Here is a 25,477-nt window from a genome sequence, read left to right as displayed (position 1 = left end):
CCTATAGTTTAGACAGAGAAAGAATAGAGGATCTTTCCTCACCACAGAAATCTGCAAGCAATTCTGTAGGAGCTCTCTTGTTGTAATCTAAGTTTTCCAAGTTGTATTGATATATTACATATTGACTTTAATTGCTTGCAAAATAACTTTTTTTGTCCTGCTCTAAGTGGTTTCTTTAGGCGTATTGTGTATGATTCGGAGGTGTGCATTATGGCTCATTCTGGTGAACTAACCTTGTACAGTAAGTGATATAATACATGTTGTTTTGTGCTTGTTGCCAGAATCAATAAAAATAAAAACTCAATCTTAGCCTCTGTTGAGGCTGAAGTGAGCTATTCCTCTGTATGACAACATAACAACATAAGATACAGATTGTATAAGTTAAATTGTATGAACATACTCCAACTTTCATTCATAAAGAAAGTTACATAGTGCACTTTAAGTAACCTACTTTGTCCACCATTGAACATACATGGTCATTGTGTGTGTTGTCTGCCAACACAATGCATTTAGCGCTGCTGCCTCCTCCATTGAAATAGTAAAAGGGTTTTAATGGTGGGACTAATGCAGCAGAAACTACTGTATGTGGTTCCAACTCACAGGAAAGCAGATGGAGGATACAGTCAGTATGCAGCTCATGAAACAACTGTTCTTTCTCCACTTCTATGTGGTTCTAACAGTGGTGGAAAAAGTACACCCATGTTTTACTTCAGTAAAAGTATCAATACTGCAATGTAAACAATACTCTGTTACAAGTAAAAGTAAGGTATTCAAAATGTACATAAAAGTACAGAAGTTTTGGTATCAAAATGTACATAAAGTACCAAAAGTAAAAGTACTCATTATGCAGAAGGTCCCATTTCAAGTTTTCAAATGTGTAAAATGTATAAAAAATCCTACACATTCACATTGTGAACTTGTAGGTACGCTCAAATTGCCAAAGAATATATACTGACGTGGTTTTGTAACATTAATCAAAATCTACAAAGTAACTAGTAACTACAGTTATCAAATAATTGTAGTGGAGTAAAAGTACAATATTTGTCTCTGAGATTCATTGGAGTAGAAGTAATTGTATTGAAAATTGGAAATACTCCAGTGAAGTAAAAGTACCTCAAAATTGTACTTAAAGTAAGTAAAGTATTTTTTGTTATTTTTTGGATTGTTTTTGTTTTTTGTTAAAAGGTTAAAGCACTATGCTGATTGTAATCAATGCTACAGAGCATTTGTTTGGTCACAGAGGTCTCGCCAGCTCTTTAGTAAACAGAATATAGCACATTTTCAGGTAGGTGACACATTTTAAGCCGATCAGGAGAGAGCACTGAAAATGCATTTTCTGTTTATTAAAGAGCTAGAGAGACATGGGAGACTCCTTTTACTGAACAAACACTCTAGCAATGAATATAGAGCTATTTAACACTTATTTTAACAAAAGTAAATCACCTACCTTAAAGGGATATTTCACTTTCAAAAAAACTTTTGGTCGTTTTATCGTCTACTCAGGCTTTTGTGAGCCCCCCAGACCGTTTTTAAGTTGCTTGATTCAGTATTTAGATATTTGATATTCATTTTATCAGACACGCCCCCTTCCTATACAAACCCATTATAACTTCAAACTCAATTTTTAACATGTTAGATTCATCAAAAACACCCGTCCTGAGTAGACGATAAAATGACGAAAAGTTTTTTTGAAAGTGAAATATCCCTTTAAGTACAGTACTTGAGTAAATGTACTTTTGCGGCACTTAAACTTTTTATATTTTGTGTATGTTTTTTTGTATTGTTTTTTACATTGTGTGCTAAATAAATGAATTCTCAGCCACTCTATGTCTGACACTCTCCTTTATGTGAGCTGTCAGTAGCTAGACTGAGTCATATTTGATTCCCCCCCCCCCCCCCCTCCCTCATGAGACATGTAACATTTAGTTTGACAATCTACTGTGTTGTGAGCTTGTAGATTGACTATTTTCACTGCCTATTTTGACTATTGCCTCTGCTCTTTCTTATAATATTTGACCATACAGCAAATGTTTGACCAAGTATAGTTGTTGATTACTTTGTTGATGCAGTAATGGTCTCTTTTTTCCCCCATTTTAGAGGTATTAAAAGGTCTTAAAGGAGAAGTTCAACCAAAGAAATATTTTTTTCTATCAATTACACACCCCATGAATCCTTTAATCCATGGAGATTGTTTGTTTTTTTTGTCGCATTTCTAAGCCAATAATTTGATGACCAGCAGAGTCTCGGGTAGTAGACTCCTTGAGTTGGAGACTCTTGGGTCAGGTCACATTACTTGAGTCTCCTACTGAGACCGATGACCCGGTCTTCAAATTATTGGCTTAATTTTTTTGGGTTGAACTACTCCTTTAAAAGTCCTTAAATTGTCACTTTAGAAATGTGCAGATGCCCTGTATACACTTATACTGTACGTTGGTTTGTTTAATGTTGAGTGAGAAAACAATGTTCCTCATTAAGCAAATCATCTAGGGACCCCCCCTGGGGGTCCTGACCCACAGGTTGAAGACCCCTGGCTAAATAGGTCTCTGGGGAAACTATGTGTTGTCGCCATCTACTGTATGCTTCTGGTGGTGCAACACGTGGGGCAACTCCAGCTTACTGTTCTCATAAAATACAATTAAATAAAAAACAGCTTTAGTTATGGTTATTTATTCCTCCTTATAATGGACATTTCTACAGTAACATATTCAAAGATGGAATTAGGATTCAGCTTTTCCCCCATGGGCTTATGTACTGTACACCTATACTGTATTTATGACCCATTAACGTGTATTACTTTGGTCCTAGCCGCAATTATTTGTGGTAATCTACGAGTAGCCTAACTACAGTTTAATTAGCTAGCCAATAAGCAGTTCAAGGCCAAATCTGTATTGCTCAGAAAATGTTAGTGTCATCTCAGTGGATCAGATAATGAGAATACATCTGTATAACAACTGGGTGAGAGATTAGAGTACTGTTTTTACTTTTTATGTATAATGTCTTTAGACCAAGTCACAATTTGATAGAATTTTAAAGAATCGATAGATAAAGAATTGTTTTTGTAAATCACTGCCCTTGATCATACTACTACAGCGTCACACAGAAATCCTGTGAAGTAACAGTTTTGAACATACAGTATGAGGTTTCCACCTGACAGAGGCAATATGTCAGTGACTGAGACGAACGCAAAAACCTTTGATCATCAGAATCATTTATTTCATTGGACAGGTTAGAAAGCCTCCATATTGCTAATCTATAGTGTGTAGTGAATTTGATATATACAAACAAGTGAATATTGGCATAAAATGCACCGTCAGAAAATGTTTTGATTTGAAGTATGTTGAACCTCAGCACCATGCGTTCTACCAGGGTTGACTGTCTTAAAGTGGCACTATGTAACTGTTTTTTAATGAATAAAATGTAATTCTGTCCAATCTGTATGGTAGCGTATGTTAATACAATATAACTTATACAACTGGGGTGGTTGTATTTTGTCTCCCTGCTCTTCTATTGAGACATTTAGATCATGTCAAAGGTCAAGTCTCACCTAGACACAGGATCTGACACGAATTCTGACCTGAAGGTCAAGATAAAATTTATCCCCTGAGCAAGCAGGCAGGCACTATTGGCTCAATGGTAAAAAAAAAATATTCAGCACTTGCGCAGGAAACCGGGTTCAAAACCGGGGTAGAAGAGGAAAGTTACATAGTGCAGCTTTAAACCACTTGAACACTCGTGTCTCTATTGGTGAACATTCGGCGGAAACAGCCCGTTTACGAGCTCACAACGTGTCACAATGCGCCGCGTTTAGGCCTGTCACAATTATAACATAATGCTCTAATCGCAATTATTTGAGAAAATCGCAATTATTTTTGCATAATCGTCATCATGTTTCACACATTTTCAAATAAAATAGCAGAAATAGCAGATCTACAAGCTTACAACGCGTCATGAAGTGACGCGTTGTTGTTGATCATCTATTTCTGCTACTTTTTACATGTATAAAATTATTAAATATGTATTTCTTTGTATATTTCAGTTATTTGTCATATCTGCCCTATGCAATGTTTGATTATGAAGCCTAAAAGGCTTCATATGATCCAGTGTTCAATGCCAAACACACAATTAAATCGCTAATTGCAATTATTTGAGTGACAATTAATCGTCAACTTAAATTTGTCATCGTGACAGCCCTAGCTGCGTTGTTGTGAGCTTGTAGTTCGGCTATTTGTCGACCAAGAGATTTGGCATAGAGGGAAATACTAGATCAAGGACCCCCATAACTCTGAGTGCGCACCAATGGAACCAAATGGACCCATCATCAGGCTCCATTTGGTTCCATTCGTGCACTCTCAAGAGTTACAGACCTGTGAGGGTCCATTTGGAACCCCCTCAAGGAACCCTGGACCCCACTTTGAGAACCACTGTAGAGGATCTAGCAGTGGCGATTCTATAGGGGGGCAATTGCACCCCCCTGGCGGCCGGCATTTTTTTATTTTTATATATATATATTTTTTAATATATATATTTTTTGAAATTATATACATATTTTGGCAGATATAAAGTATACAGAATATATTCTGCATATCTGCCATATATAGCTTATATATGTCCACATATATGCCGTATATGGATATGTGTACATATATGTAGAGACATATATAAAGGCGGACAATTTTGAATATGTCACATATATGATAAACATATATGTTGCATCTATGAAAATATATGTTCATATATTTCCTTTGCCCCCCGTGCTAGCAGAGGCAAAAATCACCTATGGGATCTAGTATAGAGCCCTGGGGGACCCCGGTCAACGAAGTAGAGTAGTATTTAAGTGGTTCAACTCCCCAGTAAACCGCTCCTTGATTTAAGGCCCAGTTCATTAAAAGCACATGCTTTACAAATCTTAAAAATTCAAGTATAAATCGTAAGAATTTTCAACACGCTATATCTTTAAAACCACTAGCTGCAGTCATTTTCAATAAACTTCCCCTCCCCCTTATAGAAAAAAAAACAAAATGTTGTTCATGTTGATTGTTGTGACTTGAGCCAGAAGACATCAGCAGAACTAAAAAGAGGGGGAAAAAAGTGATTAGAGATGGTAAAAAGGCCTGTTACAATTATTACATAATCGTCTAATCGCAAATATTTGAGATAGTCGCAATTATTTTGCATAATTGTCATAATCGTCAAAATTTAAAAAGCAGAAATAGCTAGATCAGCTATTTCCACAGTTTTTTAAAAATATATAAAATTATGAAATACTAGACCATACCCGTAGGGGGATATGCGCACATGATTTGTCAACCCAGGAGCCTGTGTGTGTGTGTGTGTGTGTGTGTGTGTGTGTGTGTGTGTGTGTGTGTGTGTGTGTGTGTGTGTGTGTGTGTGTGTGTGTGTGTGTGTGTGTGTGTGTGTGTGTGTGTGTGTGTGTGTGTGTGTGTGGGTAAAGGTCTCTTACCTTCCAACGGTTCCCACACTCATTGCACAGCACAAAAGTGGTCATTGGCTCATCAGCACTGCGGGTTTGCACCTACAAAACACACACACACACACACACACACACACACACACACACACACACACACACACACACACACACACACACACAGAGAGAGAGAGCGTTTTATAACCCATCAAGTGTTCAGATGAGATGATGGTTATACAAGCTAGGGAGAAACAATCAGCCCTCTTTACAGAAGAGCTACTGTATTGTGTGTACATGGGGATGTTTTTGATGGGCTGCCGCCGATTACATAACAGCTGTTGTTTTCTTCCTCATGTTATTGCCGTGAGTGCCTAGCCCCCCTCCGTCCCCCTGAACTGTTTACAGTACATATTTGTGTTTTTGTTTTCTAACTGTATATGATGTTTTGCATAGTGGTGTATATTTGTCTGTCATTAAATGTTTCGATGAATTGAGTACAAAGGAACCCAATGGAAACAAGCCATAGCCTTTCTTGGGTTTAAAATTCTCTTTCCTGTGCTTTTTTTTTTTTGGCAAACTGAAAAGTATTCAATCAATCAAGTGCATTGTGCTTGACGGAGTGCGCCTGCAGTTTGCTGTGTTGCGTGTAATAATGTGCCTGCTGTAAGATGGGGATGTTGGGCTCCGACATTGTGCTTTTGATTTCCCCTGCCTGTAGTCATAGTAATAATGTTTCATCTCCAGTGGAGATGTGCTATATATATTAATTTTCACTTGTTGTGGACTGCAGCACAGCTTAATGAAGGCCTGCAAGCCAACGAGCACAGAGAAGCCATCGCTCACTCTGTGCTCTGTTTAGAAAATGTGCAGTGTAACCAGTGAAGATATGCAGACATATCTGAATCACTTGATCTTATGCTTTGTTTTGTTTTGTTTCTTGTATTGAATGTGATTGAGACAGCATGTTATCTTTGGACAGATGCTAGGTTCACTGACTACCTGCTATTCTATGGTTCCAAATGTACAGAATGTTATTTAGACACATGCCTGGTATCCCAGTCTCTCTGAGGCTCTCTGCACTATTTATGTGATTTTCTTCTTTTTTTAAATAGCAGTTCTACAAGCTCAGAACGCGTCGCAATGTTGCCACACGTTCTGAGTTTTTGGATCGGCTATTTTGTGGTTAAACTGAATGTGATGATTATAACTAGTTTTGCTGGCTGGGGATCCCCTCCACTATGGGGGTCCCTGGACCCCACCACTGTTTCATACGTGTTTATCATCATGCTCTTGTTGCACTTCAACAATCCTCAAAGTACAGGCCACACGTTTGACAGTTGAGGCGGCGAGGTGAATGACAGATGAAAAGACAGTCATAGGAAAATGTATGACAGTTGAGGAATTAACCCATTAAGATATGGGGCCCATTCTACAAATGCCTTCTAAATCAGTAGTTTTCTGCCAGGGACCCCCAGATAAGATTTGTGTTAAAAGACATTTTCAAAATGATTCAACACTTTTGAAACATTTTCAAGATCTTTCAAGCTCGCAGCGCGGCACAAAGTATATCTGCTATTTTTGAGAGCTGCTGTTCTAAATCACGGTTCTAAATCTAAGAGTTTTCTGAACTTTATGTTGCTATACAACACACAGTATGTACAATAGCTAAAATCTAAAATGACACAGAAGCTTTCCCAGTCTTAATGGGTTAAAGCATGACAGAAAATAGGAGAAAATAACACTCTCGTGGCTCAAGTCCGCTTGAGGCGGCGCGCCTCCTCCGTCGTGGTCAAAAACTATACTTTATCGGCCCAACAAATAGTCTGCAGTTGTTGTAGGCGAGAGGCAGCTCCCCGTGCGTCACAGATGGGGGCTGGGGGCAGCAGGGGGCAGCAAGAATGTGGATTTCAACTCTCTTGACTGAGGTGAAGGCTTTCATGTGTGGCTATTGTCTTTCTTGAGATTCCGTAAATTAGAAAACAAATGTTTAAGAAGTAGTGAAAATAGCCGATCTATACGCGTTGTAGAAGCTTGTAGATCCGCTATTTTCACTAGTTTGGGTCCCGGACAAACGTCTAAATGTGAGCTAAACACTCTGGGAACCACTGGGTTTTACCTGGTTGTAGGTGCAGTTCTTCTTCCTGCACTTGCTGCACTGCAGCATGTCGGACGTGGTGCCTCCGGTCTTGGCCATCTGGTGCTCCCTGATGGCCTCCTGGGTCAAGACGTTCCTCAGCTGCTTCAGCTCGTCACTGGCCATCTCCTGAACGCAGGGAGGGAGGGGGGGGGGTGGTGGTGGAAAAAAGAGACGGACGGTCAGTGGTGTAAAGTAACTAAGTACATTTGCTCAAGTACTTTACTTTTACTTTACTTTTTTTTTTTTACTTTACTGTTAATTTTCAGTACTTTTACTTCTACTCCACTACATCTCAGAGGGAAATTTTGTACTTTTACTCCACTACAATTATTTGAAAACTTTAGTTACTAGTTACTTTAGTTACTAGTTTATTTATAATTCAGCTATTTGAAAATAGCCGATCTACAAGCTCACAACGCGTCACGATGCGACACGTTGTGAGCTTGTAGATCTGCTATTTTCAAAAGATTTTAAGACATTTTGATACCTTGTGAAACGGGACATTCTGCATAATGAGTACTTTTACTTTTGGCACTGTAAGTATATTCTGATGCCAATACTTTGGTACTTTTACTCAAGTAAATTTTGATTACCGGACTTTTACTTGTAACAGAGTATAGCGCGTAGTGCTTGCACATTTTTTACATTAATTAATTATACTAGACCATACCCGGTCGGCGCAGCGCAGCCGTGGGGGGATATGCGCACATGATCTGGCAACCCGGGAGGCAGTTCGTCCCATAGCTGGGCAGCCCCGTAACCATGGCGACAGTGTTTGACACAAAAACGCTAATAAGAAGCTGAGATTTGATGAAATTGAAAAACGGGCTTCACAGTTGCGTTCAGATGGTAATGGTCAATGGCTGTGTGCAAAATCAGAGCAATTGGTCCAGCCAGTGAGGAGAACCAGGTGTCTTCACCACTACAAACGCACAGAGGTTACTAGAATTATAGTAGGATACGCTTGCGCGTGCCGTGCTTGTGGGAGGGACTAGGGAGGGAATAGTTATAGTATACCCTCCCAAAAAATCTAGAACACACCAACCACTGCATTACAATTATTACACAGTCAAATCTGGTGTCAATTTAAAGGGGTGACGTGTCATTTCTATCCACTAGAGGGTGCTTTGTGTTCACTTGCTCAACTAAAACACCAATCATGTAAACTTTCTGCTGTGTTATTCGCATAAAATGTATGTATACACACATTACTTATGTTGCACAGATACCTACCTTTACCCACATGACAACATTCAGTGCACTGAACATGAGGGTTTTGTTATGTATTTGTCATATATCCAGAAATGTTAAACACAATGAAGGTTCAAGTCATCTGTAACACAAGGCACTTTGTCCTGCCTTCTGCTTTCTGCTTTCAGGGGTTTGCATTGTGACTCCTTATTGCATTTACTTCATGAGCAACAGTCACCCAAATGTCTCTTTCTCTCAGTTAGAGTTGCATCGCGTCCATTTCAGCATCGCTGAATTGAGCATTTCTGTTCATTCTTGAGTTAATTGAGGGCTCCCAAATTCCACCAGTCCACTGCCCCCGTTCAGCCCAAACGCCAAATGTGACAAGAAGGCGGTCCCATGCGCTGACCACACAAATTATCCGCCACCTTAGTAAATTGGAATAATTTTTCCAGCTCAAATTGAACTGAAAATGGTGCCTTACTCTAAAATTAAATTAACACTTTTCTTTGGTGTGTAGAGCAGCTAACAAGTTATTTAACAAGTCCTGTACTGTACAGCAATATACAGGAAGATGTGGTTGAAGGCTGAGACAGCCGCAGCCCTTGGTACCGCAGCAGTCATGGTTGCAATGTGGATCAGTTCTCTTTTTTTGTTGTTGCTTTTTACGCCTTTTTTCTCCCCAATTTAGTTATTATTTCCTCCCCACACACATTTCTGTGTGTTGTCAGTCACTGCTGTTTTATCCTACTGACTCACCTGCCAGTGAGGAGCCCCCACCGGGAGGACGTAGAGCCTCCATCCTACTCCTCCCGCCCAACACTCCCAACTATGCAGGTACCGCCACAGCCTGTGGGGTTACATGCAGTAACAATTATCACCCTCCTCCCCGCCCGGCTTCCCTCCCCCGTACACGGGCCAATTGTGTTCATATAGACCAGGGGTGGGCAACTTTGATGATGGAGAGGGCCACTATATTTCCACACTCACTCCAGAGGGCCACATTGCATATACTGTCTCTCCGTATTTTAACTTTTTTCGCCATTCTATGTCACACAAAAGTAGCAAAAATAGCAGATCTACAAGCTCAAAACGCGTCGCACTGCGACGCGTTTTGAGCTTGTAGATCTGGTATTTTTGAATTGGAATTCTGAAAAAAAAATGTTTTATTTAATTTCAAATGCATTTAGTTATACTTATGTTAACTTTATGAAGTTAAATACAAATAAATTGGACATAAAAAAGACAATAGAAATGTAATACTAGTCATTAAGCTACTAATCTAGACTGAAGTAATTAAAGCGGGTCATGTTTGCAATTGTAACAGCTGGAATCAATAATATATCAGTATTACGATATTGACCTGCGGGCCAAGTGAAGGTGGGGGCCGCCAGTTGCCCATGTATGGTATAGACACTCGACGACAAACCACGGTCGATTCGAACCCCCAGACTGGTGGGCACAGCGCCACCTGCAGCTCAGCTCTACGTACCTCAGCGGACATGCTTGCGAAGCGGCTCAGCTCGATGTATCCCGCCAGAACGTTGCGGCGCAGCCCAGGGTTCTTGGGGTCCTTCAGGTTGCTGATGCGGCTTCGCACCCTGTTCTTGTACTTCATGTCGGTGGCCTTTGTCTCCTGGTAGATATGTGCAGCCTCAGAGAGGATGGGAGTTAAGGCTGCATGAAACACCGCGAGTGGCAGCTATAGTGCACCAGGCAAACTGCTTTATAACAGCTGCAGTGGATGGAGATTTTTTCAGTTTTTGTCGCATTCCTAAACCAATAATGTGATGTCATCGGTCAGTAGGAGACTCGGAGACTCCGCCGGTCATCAAATTATTGATAGATATATTATAAAATAAGATATTTTCTTAATTTATGAACTACTCCTTTAATGTAAAACTTGATGTAATAATTTGTTGCGTGCCAGTGTCGCACCCAAAAGTAATATGAATGAATTAATGAATATTCCGTACATTGGTGCACAACCCGACTATAAATCAGTGAATAGGTCGGGAGTGGCTTATTGTGCTACTCATACACAGAGTTGGCGGTATCCAGAACCTTGCGATGCAACGGCCAATCTCTACCGACTGAGCTACCTGAGCACAATGGCTAACATCCAGCCAGTGGTACGACAACCTCTAGCATATCATACTGCTTCTATTGTATATAAAGTATGCCTAAAAACTAAAACATTTATGTTTTTTAACCATTGTTTGTGCTGCGTCAGTTCACAATGCATCGTGGATAATATCACACTCCTGGTTCAGGGGCCGCTGCCTCATAGAAAATAGCAGAAATGTGTTTCTGTATTCCGTTTGTCAGATTGACTGATATGTGATGTAGTAATGTACAGTATCTAACCTGTGTGATCATAATGTGTGTAACTGTAAGGCCTGCTAGTGCTCAGTTCAGCCTGTTCAACACAGTCAAAGGATATGATCCTCAATCTGTACAGCCATGCCTTCACAGTTGGTGCCAAATTCTTTGTAGTCATCTATGGAAAGGACAGAAAATACATTATTTATTTTAGATTATTTGTGGTGTGGAGTGATGGCTAATGCAAAGTAATAAGACCCTGAGCAGGGTGTAACTACACATCTGTTGGACGTCAATCTAATCGATGCGTACAGGATGAATCAGTCGTCCCCGGCCCGCACACACACTCTCTCTCTCTCTCTCTCTCTCTCTCTCTCTCTCTCTCTCTCTCTAAGTAAGAGAGAATTCTCTGCCCTGACGTGTGCCATCTTGCCCTCTCTACAATCAACATGTTTGTTTGTTTTGCCACATGCCACCTGCCGTGGCTTTGCTGGGGATTCCTCCGACACTCAGGACTCAGTCAGGTAGATGATGGTACAAACACGTCTATTGTAGACAGGGCAGGATGATACAAGCCAGAGCACATGGAAACGGTGCTGACATGACAGTCTCTCTCTCTCTCTCTCTCTCTCTCTGTGTGTGGTGATGGCTGATTTAGGATATTATGGTCACGTTGCGTCATACTGTAAGTGTTGTGGCCAACGCATGACGAGGCATCAGGAGCCTAAATGATCCCATGTTGTCTTGTGGTTTGTAGGCAGTGCCGGCCAGATCTCTGGTACCGGTTATATGGTGCGCAGTATACGTTTGACTTTGACGTTGGGGGGGTTGGCTAACCCCGGTTAAATTTGTACACTCTTAGGCCCCGTTTAGACGACGACAGCCTCTAGAGAGAACGGCAAAATCAAATATCAGATGTGCGTTTAGATGGCAACTGTGTTTTCGGGGGTTGTAAACGCAGCAAAGTGAAACCTCCTTCCAAAGTGGAAATCTTTGAAAACGCTCCGTTTCCCGTCTCCATGTAAACGGGCAATACGGGAGAAACGACAAAATATGTGACATCATGGCTCACAGCTGTGATAGTTGGTAGAACGGGAGTGGTTCTACGCATACATGACTGGTCTGATCTGGCAGTGCGTCAGCGCCACCTAGCCACCCGGCTTGCACACTACAGTTTTAAATCACTGTTGCGTCACCTTGTAAACGCTGAATAAAAAGTGAGAACGCAGCGGCGCTTTGTCGTTTTCTATTCTGATCGGTGCCGTATAAACGTGGCCTCAGAGTTACAGACCTGTAAGGGTCTATTTGTGTGTGTGTGTGTGTGTGTGTGTGTGTGTGTGTGTGTGTGTGTGGTGTGCGTGTGCGTGCGTGTGTGTGTTACCGTCGTGGCGCAGGGCAGCGGTCAGCATCTCAATGCACTTGTCTCTGATGCCGTCTCCGGTGGCGAGGCGCGGGGACAGCGGACCCCCAGGTGAACTGAAGCCAGGGGACATGGGGCTGGTGGGAGTGCTGGGAGTTTTGGGGGTGTCCGCTTTCCCTTTCCTGCTACAAAATGATCAATATTTGAAGATGTTACTTAGTAGCTGTTCTATATTTAATGTATCTTGATGTGATTTAGAGTAATTACACCTGGAGGAGCAATTGTGAGGTAACTTTCTTTTCACAAGGTATATTAGGTTAGTACTTCAGACCCAGAGCTGTTTACATTTAAAATATCAGTGTTTCATTTGTCCCATTCCATCTTGTCTTTCTGTCGGCAGTTAGAATGAATGTAATTAATACAATAGATCAGGGCTCTTCAACAGGGGGTCCGGGACCCCTAGGGGGTCCTCAGAGTTACTACAGGGGGTCTGCCAAATCTTTGTGTGATATGATTATTATTGTTTTACATCAACCACTTCAACCCTCGCATCCCTTTTCTGAGGAGAACTTAAGCCAAAAATAGCAGATCTACAAGCTCACAACGCGTCACAGAGCTTGTAGATCGGCTATTTTTGGCAAAGAGTTATAGGTGTAGACTGTAGAGGGGACAAAAAGCAGCAAAAGTTTATCTATAACACAATTTTATAAAATATAGAGGGGGTCCCTGCTTCATCTCTCTCTCAGCTAGGGTGTCCTTAGCCTCGGAAACCCAGCCTTTTTTTTTGTTTCAAAAGAAAAACGTCTGGGCGAACGGTGCAGGAACGATGGTCTTCCATCGTTAGGGGCGTCGCTCTAAATTTGGTGACGTCAGCCTGCTCCGTGCACAGACCGGGGGGGGGGGGGGGGGGTGGAGGCGGGGACATAGATTGGTGAAGCAATCGGAGGACGCGCCTGCTCCGGGTGCCTGGGTTTGGATCCGCCCTTCGAGACCATGGATTGCTCTCGTTCTCTCAGTCTAGGGTGTCCTTGGCCTGAAAACATTGAAGACCCCTGCAATAGATGCTGAGGTGAACAGTGCATTTAGATACCTTTCCACGCTGTCCGTTGATGGTTTCCTCAGCACAGAGCCCAGGTTAGGGGGCTTGGAGCCATGAGACTCTCTCCTAGTGTACAGAATCACACATCATCAACACTGTCTCTGTCATCATCCTCATTGAAATCATCATCATCATCACCATCATTTTCAGGCATTCGACTATATTAGAGAAGTGTATCAGTTAGGCGTAACGATTTGTCGTTAATCGATTCAAATCGATTCAAACTGCTGACAATTTAAATTGATTTAATAAAACATGTATCGTGATGCAAACAGCAGAGGGTGCGTAAAAAAGAGAAGAAAATACAGGATTAAGAGAATTGATTAAAAGAAAGAGTTTAGTCATTTGTCTGGAATATAATTTTGTGTTTAAAAAAACGTTACAAATCGTATTGTGAACATCGAATCGTATTGTGAGTTGAGTGAATCGTTACATAGTATCATTGTTTACTGTACCTCTCTCCTGTCAGCTTCTTCGCTGGGGGTGAACTGGCTTTCTTTGAATCAGTGGACTCCCTCCTGAAACAGTTTAGCAACATGTCGTTTTTTTTTATCCATTTATTTAACCATTTATACCATCCACCTCCCACACCAACCATATTTCTCTCATACCCTTTTTTCCCCCTTCTCAAAATAGTATTTTGCCATCGAGCATCTGTGATCATGGGAATCTTTTCTGAGCACAATGGATTTGCCCTGGCAAGTTTGTAGCCAGGTTTATATACAAACGCACTGGTGTCATGCGCAGAAAATAGCAGATTTTCAAGCTTGCAAGAGCTTGTAGATTGGTTATTTTCGGCACGAGACACCTGTGGTGGCTGAATTTAAGGATTGCCAAATATATGTATCAATCTACTGTACAGTATATTCAACCTGGTTGAATATAGTCTAAAAGCATTGTCGGCAACTTCGTAAACCAAAGCTAGTTTGACTTTACTACAGCTGTCCATCTTAACAGGTGACATCCCCCACAGACTGCTACTTCTACACTACTCTCTGTGTCAGCATATAATCTGTCCTAAGTGGTATACGGTCATTGCTAATCTAACCGGTCAGCTTTATTGTATATGGTACTGTCACTTATTATAGCCTGTTTATATTTATCTCCATTTAGGGAGAGCAACTTTGTGTATAAGAGGTGTCCCATATGACTCTTCAGGAAGCTGGTGCCCTGAGGGGCTGCCGGTATGATCTGTAATGCTGTTGCTTTGCTGAATCTTCCTAATAAAGGGTCAACATTTCACCCTGACTGGATATAAATATTTTCCATGATACACCTTTGTACGATGAAGTATAAATCAGGCTTTAATCCTCTGCCGTCTGGCATTTTGGTCATGGGTGGTACTGTATGGCCGACTTGGAAGAGCCGATCTTGGTGGGTAAGAATCTCAGCTATAATGTAAGTGCCTAAAATGTAAAAAACGAGTCTGTACCTGTCTGACTTGGACTCGGTCGACTGGCGTTTCACAGGATGACTTGGCTTGGAGTCGGAGGAGTCCTTCCTACAACACATACACAAACATCAGCGTTAAAGCTGCTGACAGTGCCGTTTCCTTTTTTTGGCGAGGAAATGAAAGCGTACACTGTGGTTTCTTTATGACATCGTTGAGCACAGATTATTGTGCAATAATCAGTTTAGCTCGTTTTCATCCTCCTCGAGGTGCACTTAGTGGAGGGTGAAGATAATAAAGAAAATGCCTGGTGCCGTACGCCTCCCTGCCTGCACACCTGGGGTTGTCTTTGTCTTTCTTCACTTCCAAACTCGGCTTTTTGAGAGACACTGGTTCCAAACTCGTCTTTTTGAGAGACACTGGTTCCAAACTCGTCTTTTTGAGAGACACTGGTTTAGAGTCAGATGAATCTTTCCTGAAAACAGGAAACATTTGCATGTGTGTGATAAAAGAGAACTTTAACAACATAGAGAAATATGAAAGAAAATATCATGGCAATATCAGTAAAACTAAATGCAGGTGACTTATTAACCTCCACTAAAGCAACAAGAATCAGCAACAGAATCACATTCAATTTAGTGGCCAAGTATGTTTGCAAATACAAGGAATGTGACTTGGTGGGCTACAGTTCACACCTGTCCTATTAATTGTCATATGATGAATAGTGAAAATAGACGATCTACAAGCTCATCCCTATTTTGGACATTTCTTAAAATTCTTTTGAATTAAAATAGAGACTTTTTGGGGGAAATTCTTGAAAATGTTTGCCTATGACATGCAGTTTAAAATGTTCAGACTTCTGCCAATTAGTTATGTCGTGTGTAATGCATTTGGAAACAAATTCCTTATGTGCGAACATAATTGGCCAAGCGATTCCCTGCATGCCTGTTCAGTCTTGACAAGCCAACCTTTCTTTCTTGGCTTCTTCTAAGTGCTTTTTAGGCACTTTGCTCTCCGACGTGTCTTTCCTGCAAACAGAACAGAGAACAGCCTTAGCACTATAAGGCTCACACAATCTGTGTTCTCCCACATCATCCACAAAGGTTATTATAACCAGTCACAATAACGCATTGCATTGGTGGAATTATAGCAGCAGTAAATTATTGCCAGAGAGCTGCAAATATGATATATCATCTTGAGCCCTGGGCCACAAACTTGCATTTCTAGTTTTCAAGTAATGTTTAATTTGACAGTGTTTTGTCAGTATAAACATCACCTCAAAGTGCTACATTTAATTTATAGCTTTGAGACGATAGTACAGTACATGACAAATGTATTGAACACTATTTATACTTTTCCCCTCCACCCTTAGAGCCAACTCAAGCAGAATCAACAATCCGACGTCTAGTTTGTGTGACACATCTTCACAACACTTCCCGAGAACAATTCAGCGTTCGACTTTCTTAGTCACCGAACGATGAAAGAAAGGCGCCACGCTTCACAGATCCCAGACCTGTCTTTGTCTTTGTCTTTCTTCACGTGGTCTGACGCCTTCTTCAATGACGGGGATTTAGAATCCGACGACTCCTTTCTGGGATGGCAAACAATAATGACAGAGCTCAGAATTAAAAGAAATAAGGGTTTTGGTCATAATAAAACGTCCCCCACTAGAAAATGACAGATTCCCCTCTGACAAACGCAAACACACACTTTCACTAACCACACAAACAACATGCTTGCAGTCTGCAAGGACAACACATGGAGTCCTGACCTCTCTTTCTTCACCTCCACTGAGGGGCGCTTTGTGGGAGGAGGGGGGTGAAGGTGAAAAGGAAGAGGAGCAAATGGTGCGTTTGGGTCCGGAGGCTCTTTTCTAAAAGTACATAAATGAGTGCAAATGTGTAAAGTCATTTTCTGGACAGTGGCTCCAAAGTGCTTCACAATAAGATGCTATAAAGCACAGAGAATGGCAAGTAAATAAGTAAAACTTCCGCAAAAACGGAAGCACCTTATATTGTATGTGTCGTGTCAACTACTAGTGAGTTGATCGTGGGTAGCTGCAGGCAAATGAATTGCAACGAATAGGCGCTACAGTCGATTAATGCAAGACGACATGCAGACGCCTGACCTTGGTGGTGGAGGATGAAGATGCAGAGGAAGAGGAGCAAAGGGAGCGTTCGGGTCCGGCGGGACTTGCCTGAACAGAGAAATCAAGAGACTCCTTTGAAACGAATCCCCACTTGACCTTTATAAACTCCATCCTTCAATCAATAACAATGCTGTGTTTGAGTACGACGCACTCCACAATCTTTCACACAACAACCACCCCCGTACACACTTCAGAGTGGCTGACCTCTCCTTTATTTCCAGTGAAGGGCGTTTAGCAGGAGGAGGAGGAGACGGCTTCGGGGCGTTGGGACGAGGAGGGGGGTCCGGGGCGTCCTTCTTCTTCCTGAACAAAATGTCACCACGCTCAGACCGTTGTGCAGTCGTTGAGGTTCGCACAGCATGCCTCTGCAGTTAAACCTCCAATATCCTATAAAGACACACGTGACCGACCCCATGACATCATGCACCATGCACAGCAGGAACCCGCCCCCCCACCACCGACCTTTAACCACATATACCGTAGCGTCCCTATCCGGGGCATGTCACAATAGGCTATTATCACTTCCTTCACAGGTGTTGCCAATGATACTAATGAAGGCTCTGTTCCATTTAGTGTAGCACAGTGGTTTCCACGACCCCCATAACTCTCAGAGTTACACACCTGTAAGGGGCCATTTGGAAGCCCATGACCCCAACTGTAGACCCACTGGTGTAACAGAGTGTTTCCAGTGGGCCAACATGCACAATATCAGCACCCTGACTTGACTCTGTTTGACCAGAATGGAACAGAGCCTTCATTAGTATCATTGGTAACACCTGTGAATGTCTTCATAATATGGCTGCTGTGAATAAAGCCTATTGGTGAAAACTCTAAGTATTAAACTCATCCTTTAATAACCAGTCGGTGTCGAGTACAACGCAGGCTCACTCCAATTCTTTCACACAACAACCACCGCACACACTCGAGAGTGGCTGACCTCTTCTTCTTCTTCTTCTTTTCCAGTGAGGGACGCTTAGCAGGAGGAGGAGAAGACGACGACGGCGGGTGGGTGTTACGACGAGGAGGGCGAGTAGAGGGTTCCGGAAAGTCCTTGATCCTAAACAAAAATGTCACAACGCTCAATTGTGCAGGGGGCGCAGGGTTCACACGGAACACAGCATGCTTCTGTAGTTAACGCACCTCGTAATAAAGGCTCACATCACATCATGCTTGCAGCGTGCACAGGAGACTTCTGATTGGGTGAGGAATCCAGTTAAAATACTGCAGGAGCAAGTCAGTCAAACGTCAGAATTAGTTTGTGTCACACTAACAATATAGGACTAGACGACGAGTTAGATTACTTCATGCAGCACGCCAGACAAGTTAGACTGTCTTTGCATGCAGTCCTCTCCACGCCAAAGTGCACGAGCATCCTGACCTGTCTTTCTTCACGTCAATGGAGGGACGTTTGACAGGAAGGAGGGGGCGGGCGGGGCGAGGAGGAAGGGAGATGGCGTATGCATCTGGATAGAGGTTGTCCAGGACTCCTCTCCTAAAGGGAAGAATTCAGCAGCTCTGAAACCAAGCCCCGCTTGCTTAGTGGCACAGTAATGTTACAGTGAGTGAAACGCGCTTTTCTGTGTCGCCTCTCACCTTTCAAAGATCGGCCTGTGATTGTCAAACGGTCTTTCTCGTTGGGGCTCGAACAAGGGCCTCTCTCGCTGCGGTTCGTACGGGGCTCTCTCCCATTGGAGGTCAAGCGAGCGCCTTTCGTTTCTACGATCCTCCGCGGCGCTGTCCTTTCTTGTGTCTTCCGCGTGTCTGTCCACGTACCTGCGCTGTTTGGGGTCCTCAGAGATTCTCTCCTTTGTGATCTCGTCCACGCCTCTGATCTTCTTCTGTTCTCCTGTTGGGCTTTCTCTGTCTGCTTCCTGCCTGGGTTTGTCACCGTGAAGGTCTCGCGCAGGCCTCTCTTTTTTGGGATCGTCTTGTCTTTCCGGTTTGGAGTCTTGAACGGGTCTTTGTTTTTTGTGTTCTTCAGAATGTTTCTCCTTGCCAGTGTGATGAGGATGCTTCTCATCTGAGGGTTCCTCTCGGTGCGTTTGATTGGGGGAGCCGTCGGTACACCTCTCCTTCCTCACTCCATCAGCCCTGTCCCGTTTGGGGTCTTCAGTGGGTCTTGGTTTTTTGAGTTCTTCCAAATGCCACGCTTTTCTGTTTTCTGGTACCTGTTTGTTATTTTGGGGGGATTCCTCTCGCTGCGTCCGATCTCTCTCTGCGTGTCTCTCCTTCGTCGGCACCTCGTCTCTCTTTTTGTTTTTGTGTTCGTCGTTGTCGTGCTTTCCTTTCCTGTGTTTGTCGTTGTCGGGGGATTTATTTTCGGGGTCAGAGTCATGCTGCAGTCCGGCATCCAGTCTCCTGTCACTGACAGACAAAAAAGTAAATCATTCTCGCCTCGGACCATCTCTACTCGTTTCTCTGCCCGCACAGACACTGAGAGCGTCTTGCACGACTAAGAAAAAGAGTCTCAGTAAGAAAGAGATAGAGAGAGAGAGAGTGTGTGTGTGTGTGTGTGTGTGTGTGTGTGTGTGTGTGTGTGTGTGTGTGCGTGTGCGTGTGCGTGTGTGTGCGTGCGTGCGGGGGGAGCAGGGATGTGTGTGTGGTGATAAATGCACTCTTAGACACAGCTGAGGGTGTGTGTGGCCTGGCCGCCGCCCGCAAGCGATGAGATATGAACCAGCTTACTGCTTTAAACAGCTAATCACCCATACACCCGTTGTAACTGCTGTAACGGCTTTAAGATATTCTGGACGCTTTTTTGTACAGATGTGCCTTGTTACCACGCTAAAATCAGGCAATCAGGCATAAAAATAGGCAGAGTGGCCGTGTGGAGGAGAAGTGTGTGTGTGTGTGTGTGTGTGTGTGTGTGTGTGTGTGTGTGTGTGTGTGTGTGTGTGTGTGTGTGTGTGTGTGTGTGTGTGTGTGTGTGTGTGTGTGTGTGTGTGTGTGTGTGTGTGTGCGTGCGTGCGTGCGTGCCCGTGTGTGCATTACTCTTTCTGTTTTATGTGTTGTGTCTGTTAGTTAAAGTACCAACCTGCCTTCCTTCTCAGATGAATGGATCGGTGACGTTGCACCATTTTTAATCTCGTTGACCTTTTCGCTCTGAGAACTGGCCGAGTCTGTTGGGAGGGACAGAAGTTCTGTCAGTGTTCACTGAGCTAAAAAAAAGAACCAACACTTGAGCTGCTTGATACATGCTGGACCACAAATTGACCTGTACGGGTCATTTAGTTTGTATCTAATGTGGGTCTGTGGCCTAATCATTAGGCCCTAATGCATATCAAACTGTTAAAATGTTTGAGAGTCACTGTTATAAAGGAAGTGTCCTCCTACCCAGTAGGCGTTTCCATTCTTTAATGAGGAACTTGGCCAGGGCAACAACCTCCTCGTCGGTGCACTGCTTCCTGACACTGTTCACTGACATGCCAATCCTCGTTTCCTAAAAATATCACAACAGCAGTTAAGAGAGAAAAGGCACATTTTTCAGTATATAATAATAGCCTTCTCATGAATTCACTGATCTGATGTGGCAAACGTTATTATTTGTTAACAGATTCAGTTTAGTTTGTCACTAGCAGAATGGTGTAGTTTGTTGTAAGTTTAGTTTGTCACTAGCAGAATGGTGTAGTTTGTTGTACGTTTAGTTTGTCACTAGCAGAATGGTGTGGTTTGTTGTACGTTTAGTTTGTCACTAGCAGAATGGTGTAGTTTGTTGTACGTTTAGTTTGCCACTAGCAGAATGGTGTAGTTTGTTGTAAGTTCAGTTTGTCACTAGCAGAATGGTGTAGTTTGTCACTAGCAGAATGGTGTAGTTTGTTGTACGTTTAGTTTGTCACTAGCAGAATGGTGTGGTTTGTTGTACGTTTAGTTTGTCACTAGCAGAATGGTGTCGTTTTAATGTGCCTAATATGCATATTTCACGTCATGTAAAGCTGTGAGATCAATTATATACATAATATTCATATTTTTGCATTTGTATGAGTATGTCCAATACTCTACCTGAAGAAGTTTGAGTGTCATGTTGAAATCTTTAAGCTCCTTCAGCAGGTCCAAAGCCCCCTCCTGTAAACACAAATATGACTATTTAAACAAAACATAAATCATATCTATTGAAACCATAATCAACCTTGATGTAGAAACTACACAATGACACTTGTGAATAGTGTAGTGTAGTTACATAATAGTACATAATGCAGAGTCCCAGTTATGTTGCAGAGGTGTCGAAAGTGCTTATAAACTATTAACCAGCCATTATTTAAATATGATAGTTTTGAAAGAGAGTAAGGATTCATTCTTTAGGGCATATCACATTTTGGTGGCATAGCAGTAGAACAAATTTAACCCCTTGTTAGAGCCAAATCTGGGTTGAACATGATTTGTGGAGCTCCCTCTGGTGTTGTGTTTGTGGACGTCATTGACGTTTGTGTATAGCGTATCTTGTAAACCAGGCCCATTGCAAGTTGCTGTACTCTGTCCTCTACCCTGAGCCATCCCACCCTAGCAAAATGAGCAGGGGTTAAATGAGCTGTATATGTAAGGCCAAGCAGTAGCCTGACCAGTTGTTTTGGGATGTCTGGAGCCTTGTTTTAAGGCCTTTGTGGTGCTATGGTACCATGAGGTGCATGCATATCATAGTGACAGCTAGAGTACTCAATCATTAGTCTTACTAGACTAATAATAATCACACATTATAACACACTAACACTACACTATACTAATAGCATTAGTGTAGTAGGCCTATGCACCATTACATAATAGTGTGCAATGCTGTCGTGTAGTTGCAGGAGGTGTCGATTTATTAAGTGTCTATGAATTATTAACCAAGATTACTACAGAATGACCGCCAAGAATAATGGCCTACTTCTGCCTGCATGCGTTCTGGCACGACCTTGTGCTACTATCACTGTTTACTTTCACTTATGACTTCTGTTTACTTTCACTTATAAGTTATTCTGTGCACCAAGTCAGCCTGAAAAGAACCAGTACAGGCCCAAAAAGGTGTCGGTGGAAGAAAAAAAAATGTTTGCAAATGTTTGTGTGTGTGTGACTGTGTGTGTGTGTGTGTGTGTGTGTGTGTGTGTGTGTGTGTGTGTGTGTGTGTGTGTGTGTGTGTGTGTGTGTGTGTGTGTGTGTGTGTGTGTGTGTGTGTGTGTGTGTGCGCGTGCGTGCGTGCGTGCGTGCGTGCGTGCGTGTGTGTGTGTGTGTGTGTGTGTGCGCGCGCCTGCAGGCAGCACCTGTTCAACAGTTGTTACGGTTTTATGACTTCAAGTTGTAGTCTACAACTGTTGCGTGCAATAATATAGGCTACCCCAATATTCTAAGCAATGTTGAATTATGGCAACAAGAAACGCAACGAAAAAGGGTATAAAGCGTAATAGCTACATAACATTAGTGATTAAAAACAAATCTAAACTTTAAATAGGCGGGAGTTGTTTAAGTTGGATTTTCGTGCTTAATTTCCAATTCCTCGTACGGCGCGGTATTGCCGGCTGAAAAAGAACAGATCTACAAGCTCACGCGACGCGTTGTGAGCTTGCAGATCTGTTCTTTTTAGGCCGAGGCCTGCAGCTAGACTAGCGCTGCTGCCCAGCAGCAGAACCCGAGGTAACCATGGATCGCATAACGGTCGGCTGTCACGACCGTCATGGATGAACTTCAACATAGTGTTTGCACTTTCTATCCTTTTAGCCCGTACATCTACATAAACGTTTAGATTTCAAAATATAAAGTGCTGATCCCATGGCCATGGATGTTGAAATTATGTACGGGCCCTCAACAATACCTGTATCTTCTGTATTGTTTAATAGAAAGCATTTTAATCCGATTGATGGCCATTTTCTCATAGAGTTATAGCGTATCAGAGTGCAATACACCTCCCATCCAGTAGGGTCGCGTTGCTGAAAGCATACGGCAAAAATACGGAGAAAATGGCCACCAATCGGATTAAAATGTTTTTTTATTGGACAATACGGAACATACGGGCAAGTCAAAGAACCCGTACATGATTGTAACATCCACGGCCATGGGGTCAGTGCTTTATATTTGAAATCTAAACGTGTATGTACATGTACGGACTAAAAAAGCAAACACTATGTTGAAATTCATCCATGACTGTCATGATATCACAGTCACGTATCAGGGCTATAGACCCGAGACGACAACATAAACGCGACGCGCAAGGCGTCAAAACAGAGACACTCACCGTGTTGTTCCTGGACACCATCTTGTCCAGTGTTTTGGCGATCCGGATCAGCTCTTCCTCTCGCGTCATGGTCGCGGCATTGAATGCAAAACCAAAGCAACGCTAAAAAGTCACAATAACGAGCAATGAATGTGTTTTTTTTATTATTATAAAAAATGGAGAGAGAATTAAATGTATGAAGTTTATTTGATCCCTTGCATGTAAACACGGTCACACAGAGTGCGTGTCGCCGCGGCGCGTCTTTACGCACGTAGTTCCATTCAACCAGAGGGGCGGGGCAGTGGTGTAAAGTAACCGAGTACATTTACTCAAGTACTGTACATTTTTGAGGTATTTTCACTTGTCCGAAGTGTTTCCAATTTTCAGTACTTTTACTTCTAGCCTACTCCACTACATCTCATCTCAGAGGCAAATATTATACTTTTACTCCACTACAATTATTTGAAAACTAGTTACTAGTTACTTTGTAGATTTTGATTATTGATTATTATCACAAAACATAGGCTACACTATAGATATGTAAACATTTGAATACTTGCAAAATGGGACATTCTGCATAATGAGTATATACTTTCTACTTTTGGTTCTTTAAGTACATTTTTATAGCAATACTTTTGTACTTTTATTCAAGTACATTTTACATTCAAGTAATTCCACACTTTTTTGTAACAGAGTATTTCTATATTGCAGTATTGATACTTTTACTTAAGTAAAAAAAAAAAGAGTACTTTTTCCACCACGAGGGAGGGGCGTGTCCTGGTGGGTGGCTGCTGGTGGCACTAGACTAGACTGTAGTGGCACCCTATGGGGGGCACTGTGACACCCTATGCTATGGGGGGCGCTGTGACACCCTATGCTATGGGGGGCACTGTGACACCCTATGCTATGGGGGGCACTGTGACACCCTATGCTATGGGGGGCACTGTGACACCCTATGCTATGGGGGGCGCTGTGACACCCTATGCTATGGGGGGCACTGTGACACCCTATGCTATGGGGGGCACTGTGACACCCTACTGTCACTAGTGTGAGGACAGTGACGGCCCTCTGGTCTCTGGCACATGACAACAACTCACCTAAATATAGACAATGTAGTAGAGAAGAGACACACACACACACACACACACACACACACACACACACACACACACACACACACACACACACACACACACACACACACACACACACACACACACACACACACACTCTTACTTTTATTACAGGGACAGAGCTCTCAGCTCTGGTACAGGTTTTTGAACAGGTACAACTCATGCCCTGTTTGACCTACAGCCATGAAACTTCGATGCACACATGCGTCTCCTCATGCCTAACAACTTTCACTGTTTGACTTTTGACCTCTGACCTTTAGATCTCCCACCATTTCGAATTATATGAAAAGCAGTAAAAAGCAGTTAAAACCCATCTCCTCCTGGGATTTTTGAGTAATTTGCACAAAACATTTTACACATGAACTTTGGACCTATGCCGACAAACGTATGCAAAAGATTTTCCATAAGTGAAAAAATGAAGCTTTAATGAGCCAATGAATATTGCAGTTTTATGACAATTATTCATCTGCCCCTAACACATACATGCAGACTTACCATTCTTTGAAACTTTGCAGAAATGTAAAGGGCCATTCCAAATATCACTGAAACCAATCTTACTCCAATTGGTCAAACGGGGGCGCTATAGCAATTTTTTGAAAATGCAAACTTTAAACAGGCAAAAGTCATGCCTCGTTTGGCCGATTGCCATTAGACCTGCTTACACATGTGCCTTGACTAATGAGGAACACATCTATCACGTTGACCAGTAAGCACCGCCCTTAGATTGTCCACAATCTTGAGCAGTTTGAAAAACACTTAAACCCAGGATTTTTCAGCTATTTGCGTGAAACTGTATCATCAGTGTGATCTCTTTTTTCAGAGGTTTGTCTGTTGGTCCAATAGCGTCCCGCTTAAGTGTATGTCTCACAACCTCAAGGTCACAGGTTCAAGCCTCACTTGGTGCAGACTTCATCTAAGTTGCATTTCACACAACATGACTATCAATGAATACATCTGCAATTGTTAAAGATAACATGAAATACTTAATTGAGTGTTTTTTACATACTTCATTGTGAAAATAGCTGATCTACAATCTCACAACTTTTCAGATAGCAATGAGAGTATGTTTTTTCAATGTATAACATAC

At 42.4% G+C, this 25,477-nt stretch overlaps 1 protein-coding gene across 4 annotated transcripts; it reads right to left on the bottom strand.

The window, feature by feature from the left end:
* Window positions 1–3,204: 3,204 nt before the first annotated feature.
* Window positions 3,205–23,511, bottom strand: LOC311042693 (uncharacterized protein). 4 transcript variants are annotated; one of them, XM_084053596.1, is made up of 23 exons: window positions 23,279–23,511; window positions 21,076–21,138; window positions 20,410–20,515; window positions 20,111–20,195; window positions 18,670–19,440; window positions 18,455–18,568; window positions 18,014–18,133; window positions 17,281–17,379; window positions 17,056–17,124; window positions 16,699–16,800; window positions 16,441–16,518; window positions 15,896–15,955; window positions 15,332–15,402; window positions 15,265–15,301; window positions 14,970–15,038; window positions 13,993–14,055; window positions 13,529–13,603; window positions 12,460–12,623; window positions 11,201–11,256; window positions 10,249–10,404; window positions 7,545–7,691; window positions 5,462–5,533; window positions 3,205–5,068 (listed from the first exon to the last, which is right to left on the bottom strand). In XM_084053596.1, the coding sequence occupies exons 1-23, from the start codon at window positions 23,345–23,347 to the stop codon at window positions 5,060–5,062; spliced, it is 2,655 nt and encodes an 884-aa protein (XP_083909722.1). In that variant the 5' UTR covers window positions 23,348–23,511; the 3' UTR covers window positions 3,205–5,059. The 4 variants fall into 4 exon arrangements, with proteins under 4 accessions (XP_083909722.1, XP_083909720.1, XP_083909721.1 ...); XM_084053594.1 differs by having other exon boundaries at window positions 15,265–15,402; XM_084053595.1 differs by having other exon boundaries at window positions 12,460–12,620; window positions 15,265–15,402.
* Between the last annotated feature and the right edge of the window lie 1,966 nt (window positions 23,512–25,477).

Source organism: Gymnoscopelus microlampas, assembly GCF_963454915.1.
Source record: "Gymnoscopelus microlampas genome assembly, chromosome: 3".
Lineage (NCBI taxonomy): Eukaryota > Metazoa > Chordata > Actinopteri > Myctophiformes > Myctophidae > Gymnoscopelus > Gymnoscopelus microlampas.
Note: the sequence above shows the minus strand (reverse complement) of the source record. Positions and strands in the feature narration are given on the sequence as shown.